Raw genomic sequence first — 8784 nt, forward strand, 5'->3', positions numbered from 1 at the left:
CAAGGGCTATCTGCGCTAGCCGTCCCTAATTTAGCAGCGTAAGACTAGAGGGAAAGCAGCTAGTCATCACCACCCTCCGCAAACTCTTGGGCTACTCTTTTACCAATAAATAGTGGGATTGACCGTCACATTATGATACCCCCACGGATGAAAGGGTGAGCATGTTTGGTGTGACGGGGATTCGAACCCGCGACCCGTAGATTGTGAGTCGAGCTCCCTAACCACATGGCCATGCCGGGCCCTATATTAGATAAATTCAAAACTTTAGAGAACAGCAATATTATTGCCTTCAGCTAATGTGATGTAATTTGTCTTAAAATAATGTAGTAGTACTAGTTATTCTTTTTTTCTTCTCAGTTCTTTTCTAAACCTGTACCTTTCACTGCGGAAGCACTTAGAAGCCAAAAAGCATGGAAAACAGTATAGTTAACACATGAAGATTAGGGAATTTGTGGAAATACATGAAGCAATTAAGAGACTTGTTTTACCTTTAACAATATTATATTTTGGATTAAATTTCCTCCAAAAATATAGTAAAAGGTGAAACTACAAGAACACTTTCCCAAAACTGTCTGTCAAATTGAGGAAATAATTTTAATGATCTTTCTACTCTCTTTTTTTTTCTAATCCATTCATAATAGCCATAAAAAAGTGTGCTTCTAGCAAAAAATAAAAATGGACAACTAATTTCTGGCCTGCATTACTGAATTTTCATTTGTATTAAATCTATTTGAAAGATAAGAATTTCATTAGGCCAATTTTTAACTTTAAAGAGCATACAGTTATTTTTTTTTGTATGGCTCTTTTAATATTCTCAGAATATAACTTATATTCTCAAATATCTAAGTTTAACTTTCTTAAATTCACTTCTTTAAAGTCTGTTAGAGTGAATAAAATCAACAAATATAATCAGCAAAAAATCAGATAAGTTAAGAAATGTTCACTTACTAAAGAAGAGAAAAACAAAAATAAACTTACTATGGCAGCAGTCTGACCATCTTGGTGCATATTCTGAAAAACTGCTAACAATTTTAACTTTACATTAACGGGAGTAGCAAGTCCTTGAATCATTTCTCCAATTTTTGTACAGATGTTCGAAGCAAAAGTCCTTTATCAGTTAAAAAAAAAATATATATATATATATATATATATTAGCAATATATAGCAATTCACTGAAAAGCTAACCTAGATGTTTATAAATCTATAAATGCACATTGACTGTGTGAATAAAAAGCCTGCTTGAAAGTAAATTATGACTACATAAACTCAGAAAGCTAGCAAGTTCTATATATATTGTTTCTTAAACTAACTAGTAAGCAGAAAATAGCTGATTAAAGCACAAATCAAATCTGGCTTTCATATGTAACAACTCTTATGTTTGGGACCAGAAACATTACAAAATGGAATATTTCACAATATAGTGAGAGATCCATCATTTTTATTATTTTGTTAAAAACTAAAACCTTTGATTTTATACAAATAAAACTGTTCACAGAAATTACCAATAAACTAAAATTTCTTAATAGTTAGATGCACAGTAGGACCTGGCAATTAACTCGATCACCTACGAGCATCGATTACATCAATTAGTGTCAGGTAAAACAATCAATTAATCAAAATTGCTTAAATATCATGATAACAATCAACTAAATGAAATTAGTGTTTCTGATTATTACTGTTTTTGATTATTTCAACTATCCAAGTAATTGAAATACCATCATTATGATTTCTCATTATCATTTTTGATTAATTCAGCATTATTCAACTTAGTTGATTAACGTCACAGCTCACAAAAATAATCAAATATATGAAATAAGTATTTTAAGTTATTCTTATTTCTAATTATTCCAACTAGCCAAGTATAAGTTGAATGTAATCAATAAATGTGCCTAATAACTAAGAAATTACCAACTTGCACTAATTCCCACCTCTATTGCACAGTGTAAGATTCCACACTTTAACACTTGTTATCACAGCCTTTTTTTTTGCAGTGAAAATCCACTGTTTACTAATTTTTTTACCCGTCAACACACAGTCATTGCTTAAAACCAGTTCACTCTCAATAAACCAATGAAAAAATTACATATAGAAAAAAGCCTTGAATATAGCAATGTTCATGGACTCGGTAAGATTGACTGCTCCTGTAACTGTGAAGTTAAACATAATGCTTAATATAATTCTGAATTTACTACATGTCTTCTCAAAATTGTCAAGCTTTTATCAAACCTTACAAGTCTGCTGTACACAAAAAATCTGATTTGTTAATTAAGTATTTTCACTAAAGATTTCTCAGTGAACTTGTGATGCTATTACTGAGTGAAGGGTGATTTTCATTCTAAGTATGAAAATACTTTCTTTCATCTTAAAATTTTTGTATTTAATTTACAAAACCTCTAGAACCTCCTAAATGAACATGAAAAGTTTTTCATATCTGTGTTCCTATTAATTTAATGGTTTTATTGTTGTTCTTTGTACCCACTGGAGCTGTAATCTCTTTGTAAAAAGTACACAACATTAGCTTATTAGTTGTTTCCTCTTTTGCACTCCAGTAAAAATTTTAGACATACTTCTGTAAGAGTTCTTGAGTCTCACAAATTTGGATGTCCAAAAAAGAAATCATAGATCTTTCAAATATGCATTTTAGTACACGAAAAATATATCAGTCACTATAATTTATATATATATATTTCTAGGTCAGTTATAAATAGATTTAAAAAATTCCTTTAGTGTTCAGAGCACTATAATATGATCACCAATTATCAGGCACATCTGTTGACTAACGGTCTATGACCCTAAAACTAAACAATGACCTATAGAATTTATATAGAGGATAATCTTCTCTTTCCATTGGTTACAAATATGTCCATCAACCATGTAAAGTTGATTAACAAACAATCTCAAAAGTCGTAAAAATAATAGAATTTATCTATATCTCAGTAAATCAAGAAGGTAGGAGGTTCAAATTTTAGATTTTATGGTTATAATTATATCTGTAGTTTGTGTTTCTAACTGGTTGGAAATTACATCAACCTATTTTTCATGTTAGAAAATTCTGAAATATAGAAATCAAAACTCAAAAGTATCACGTCACCCAGAAAAATGAAAATGAGAATTGTCTCTACTACTACTTTTTGAAATTAAAACTGACTTAATATGCATGTGTTAAGACAGATGCCACTCACAGAGGTTTTGCAGCCAGTCAGACTGACTGATGTTTTCTGTCTCTGCTGATCAAATAGGTTTTGAAACAGTCTTTGACTGGCATTTATAAGTTAATAGAAATGCTGTTACCAAATAAAAATTTGCAACTGAAAGTCTCATAAATAAATTTATACATACTTGGACTGAGCAGCTAAACAACCAGCTGCATATATAGCTGCTTCCAGCTCCACAAGGTCATGTGAATCTAAACTGGTTCGGATGCTGTGATGAACATTCTTCCTTTCTGCAACAATGGCTGCTATACTTCCAAGGGTCCTAGATTAATGCAAAAAATTATCTTTATGACCAAAAAATGCTTAATTATCTCACTTGTAATTTTTTCGAAGAAACTGACAGTGGAAAATAAAGAGAGAGAGAACTTCACTCACAGGTTGATTTTGTACTAAATTATGTGCATGCTAAGCCATCTAATGAATGTTTTACAGAAAAGCTGCACGAATACAATCACAAAAGATATAGACTACCCAAGTTCTATCTTATAATAAAGTTTGTTTATAATAACTATATTAATATGTATAGTTTAAGGCATGCAGATTTACTAAAGATAAAATCAGAACTAAGAAATATTTTTATCATAACACAAAAGGTAGGATGTACTAATGCTATTACGAAGAAAGAAACTTATTTTATGACTTGAATGAATATCTTTGACTTTTTTTTATTATCAACATATAAAAAATGGGATTGTTATGTATAACAACAATGTTCATGATAATCAATTAAGCAAAGCATGTTTAGTAAAGATAGCAAAAAACTGTAAAAAAGGCATTAGAACTAAGTTGCTAAGGTAAATAACTAAATTCAAGTATAAACTGTGCACATATACTATGACAGGGGTGAAATTCTGCTGGTACTCACAGGTATTGAGTATCGGAACTTATTTGTTAAGGTGGTACTAGTACTGGCACTTATTTGATCTGCTTTTTCAGATGCTCCTGCATTCCACTGTTCCATCAGAAAGCATTTATTCCTTGACACTCAAACTGTCGTTTTTTATGTTTACATGTAGATTTTTTTTCTTTTTCAAAAACAGGTCCTCTTTACCTAGATAAGAACCTTTACTTTTTTTTTTTTAGAATTTCATCCTTATACTAGGATTATTTTTTTTTCATTGTTGAAGGAAGAGCAACATAGCTTTATGAATACAATAAAATTTGTATCTACATCACTGACAACCAGAATGAAATGATACATTAACTACACTCAGGGTCTAAGCTGACTTTTCAAATTTTGTAGCAATCTGCCTAATCAACTTTTACTACTTGGAGCAAGATTTGAAATTCCTATATCCTTAAACTGTACATGTTGTGTAAAACAGAAGAATACTAACATGAGTTGTTCAATCCTCAAAATTTATATATTTTTTCTGAAAATTTTATACATAAACAAAAACTTATATTGTCACACAATGCTTTTCATTTATCTGCATTCAATGAATACTGTAACTAACTTAGTGACTTTGGAAAGATTATTGTGAATTTCACGGTATGATGCCCTATGTAGAACTATATTGGTGTAGTTAGTTGTTATATTCCAGAAAGGGGCCAAAGGTCACCTGTTTTAACCACTCACACCACAATATATGACGTTACATAAGGGATGCTTAACATTGCAATCAGTAAAATATGTGCATGCCATAAATCATGAAAAGAATTATGCACGAGTATACCGTAAAGGATGGCAACTGCCTGTTGTAAAAAACACAAGTGTAGAGGACGACATTTCAAAAGTCTTCAGGTCAGTGTGTGTAAGATGTTGCAGGTCTTTATAGTATCCAAGTGGATTGTGTAGGATGTATTATGATTAATTTGTTTATCCCTGGTTCTGATTGGTGGAAAGATTGCATGTGGTTTCAACCAATGGTAGCCATAGATTTCTCATCTCTAATCCTGAATCTCTGTTTAGTGAATGCTTATTTGCGTTAATGTAGAAAGATTCTTTAATTTTCTTGTTTTCAAAAATTTTTCTGTGTTGATGATTCTAGTTTTTTCCCAGTTTATTTTGTGTTCACTTGACATGGTGTGTTCTGCAATGGCTGAATTTTGTATTTTCATAAATCTTGTGCTGTCTTTACATTCTTTTATTCTTGTCCCGAGTCTTCTTCCCATTTCTCCGATGTATGTTTCATTGCAGGAACATGGATTTTCATAGATGACGTTTTTGTTTGATTTTCACTATAATAGATCTTATTGTTTTTTAAGATTTCTATGTTGAAATTCTTGGCTATGTGTTTGAGTTTTTCACTGAAATTTTGCACATAAGGAAGATAAATCTATGAAAAAAAGAGTTATGCATTCTGTAGGCTACAACACAGTATAACGTATGAACTTCAAAAGCAAAAAATAAAAATATTTGTTACTCTTAATTTTGGTTTTATTTACTCTTAAAAAGTACACTTTTGGGAACCCTGTTCAAGTACATCTAGAATAATATTCTATTTATATCATAAAAATGGTAAAAAATAACCATGATTTAGTTTAGCATACTGGTGTGCTATCCCTAAAACAGTAATGTCATGCATGTAATGTAAGTGAGATAATAGAAATGTTCAGAATTCCAAAGGAATAACATATGCTTACAACAATTCTAATGAAACATGTTATCTTTCCTTCACTTCCTGGGTACATTTCTACTTCGTTTTTATTCTATTCAATGACACAACTATATTTTGTTTTCACTTGCAACATAATGCTATTTATCAATTTTTATCATCCACCTCCCTCTACTTAACATAAGAACAAAATGTATTATTCACAACAGCAAAGAAGGATACATTATATATTACTATTCTTTTTGTAAAGCTAATGCATCACGATACATAATCTGGCAGATTTGTTGTATTATTCTCTGAAATGTTCAAATTTCTGGACAATTTATGAATGACAACTTTACCATTGACTGCACTACTGGTTCTTTCTAGGATACAGCTTTAAACGTGCACAACACTTAATCAAGATAAACTTTACATGCTGAATATATTTTTACAGTTAACAGATACCATACTAAAAAAAACCACCACTATTCAATTATGAACTACAATAAATATTATGCATGACATATGTATGCACAGTATCAATCCAACAAACCTCAATGTTAATGCCCGAGCCATAGGATCATTGCTATAGATGACACAATAGATCCTTCGAACAAATTCATCCACATTAAGAATCTTATCCAAGTGCTTTTCACTCTGCTGCATTACCTTCAATACTAACACTCGAAGAAAATTTGTCCTACAAAGGCAATGGAAAAATTATTGTCAAAGCAACATATTTTTAAACTGTGTATTTAGTATGTTAATACTTATATAAAATACACTTAATAAATTTGCTTTTAGAACTACACACTTTTCTCTGCCATTTTTTAAAATTTGCTTTATGCAATTTCTGAGTAGATCTGTTAAATCTTTTTTTAACTTGTAACTAAATAAGAACGTTCATGTTAATTTTGCTTGATTAGATACGGTATAATGGAAAAAGTCAGTCTCACTTTTCTAAACTTGTGTGTGTGTGTGCCTTACACACTTAAACTCACCCAACTCGAAATACTTCTCCTAATTTTAAACATGCTGAATTGATGAGAATTGGGAAAGGATATTTTTCAAAAAGTCTTGGAAAACGAACAATGGCTTCACACTGCTCTCCAATTTTTCCTGATCTTAGTCCTTTTAAAAAAAATAATAATAATTTTTAGCTTTTTCTAAAGTATAATATTACATATAACTATAAGAAAAATGATTTTACCAAAATACTTAATATGCAAAGGCAAAATGTTTGTTAATATTACCAAAAACACAAATACACACATTGTTCGTTCTACAACTTTTACTAATTGTAATACCAAATATTCTAAGTGACAAGTCCAATGTTCATTAAGGATTAGTCTTCATAAGATTTACCTTTGTCTAGTTCAGTAAGTGTAGAGTTTGCATCTTGATCAGGTTCTGACAGACCATTTTCTCCAAATGCAGATGGTCTTGATGTAATAGCAGTCATACTTTGGTAACAGAACACAGTTGATAATCCTTCAGTTTATAGTATACCCCTGTCATCAGATTATACAATGTGCTATTAATAGAAGCTTAAAACAACCAAAAAAAGGGTCTTGTGTCTGAAAAAATCAGTTTCTTAATCATTAGCTTTCAATGAAAGTTTCATTACACAAGTTGTGTATTATACAGAAATATATTACACTGGTTCGAGTTTCTAAAAATTAATAATCACTTCTTCAAATCTCATTCACCCACATATTTTCCTGCATTTAATTTAAAACATGAAGAATTAGGGATATGAAATAAAGTATATTTTAACTTTAAAATTCTTATGGACTTTGACCATGACAATGCCAGCAATAAAGCTAACAACACCTCTTAATAAACTGTAGATTACAACATACGACTGAGCCTAGTATATGGTCTTTCTAAACGTTTCACAAAAATGACTGTTCATTAGCTAATCAGAGGCCTATCAGTATCACTCACTGGTCCCCGTTGGCTTGTATTTTATTTTTCACCAGTTTTCCCTACACTTACTAATTTCGCTATGTAAATTTTTGAAGTTTTGTGTTCTTTAGCTTTAACTTACATCTAACTCACTCAAAGTTAAAATCCTATTCATGGTTTCAACAATTCCAACTTCACTGTAGTGGCAATAGCTGAGTGAGGTCAATAAAGTGGCATGTTTTAACACTCGTTTAACCATTGTAAGGGAAATAATAAAGTTTAAATATTATAAAAATAAATCGAAATTATATGCAAATATGAATATTAAGTCTTGCTCTCCCCCCCCCCCCCTTTCAAATTCCTTTATACGCCAGTGGTATCACTATCAATTTAACTTTTCAAGTTAATGTTGCGCATAACCACTACAAAAGTATCTCAAAAAGGCCTCAAAATTTTACTTTGAGTATTACATTTTCAAGTAATACAACAGGTTACTGCTTCGGCTTAGTATAAATTATATTATGTAATACTGTCAGTATTATTACCATTAGTCTAATACTAATAGTTAATAACTTAATACTGATATTTATTATTACTATTACGCTTACTTCCAGTTTAAAATATCAACCCGCAATTAATTTATAATTTGTTAGAAATTACAACAAAACCTAAAATAAAAGACTATGAGCAGTGACATTACTTGATATTAATTTTATTTATTTATACTACCTGCACTACAGTTTCGTATATCCAGTAAATAAGTAAACCCAACTTGGCTTGAAAGTTGAATGTGAGTAATAATATACATGCGACCTCTACTCCAATATTAGTAATATTATATATATATATATATATAATATTTAAAATTAGTATGTTAAATTAAATATAACATAAAACCTTATCATGTCTAAAATTACATTAATTTATCTTGTGATGCATTATGAAACTTGTAACAGTATTTGGTTAATGGAACATTACACTATGTTCGATATTTTATACAGTCTTAATGAGGGTATTCGACTTGCAACTTGCGGGTCGTGGGTTCGAATCCCGTCACCGAACATGCCCTTTCAGCAGGAGGAAGGGCTCTATAATAACATAACATAATGTTTAGGAATACC

General features: G+C 30.5%; 1 protein-coding gene across 1 annotated transcript in view; it reads right to left on the reverse strand.

Moving 5' to 3' along the window:
* LOC106476219 (integrator complex subunit 7-like) overlaps positions 1 to 7979 on the reverse strand; it is an 11103-nt gene extending 3124 nt beyond the window's left edge. Inside the window, exons 1-6 of the mRNA XM_022380148.1 lie at positions 7754 to 7979; positions 7121 to 7266; positions 6757 to 6886; positions 6309 to 6455; positions 3340 to 3477; positions 979 to 1108 (exon numbers count right to left, since the gene is read on the reverse strand). Coding sequence (XP_022235856.1) covers positions 979 to 1108; positions 3340 to 3477; positions 6309 to 6455; positions 6757 to 6886; positions 7121 to 7217 — 642 coding nt within the window. The 5' untranslated portion in view covers positions 7218 to 7266; positions 7754 to 7979. The remainder of the gene's footprint in view (positions 1 to 978; positions 1109 to 3339; positions 3478 to 6308; positions 6456 to 6756; positions 6887 to 7120; positions 7267 to 7753) is intronic.
* Between the last annotated feature and the right edge of the window lie 805 nt (positions 7980 to 8784).

Source organism: Limulus polyphemus, unplaced genomic scaffold (genome assembly GCF_000517525.1).
Source record: "Limulus polyphemus unplaced genomic scaffold, Limulus_polyphemus-2.1.2 Scaffold10078, whole genome shotgun sequence".
Classification (NCBI taxonomy): Eukaryota; Metazoa; Arthropoda; class Merostomata; order Xiphosura; family Limulidae; genus Limulus; species Limulus polyphemus.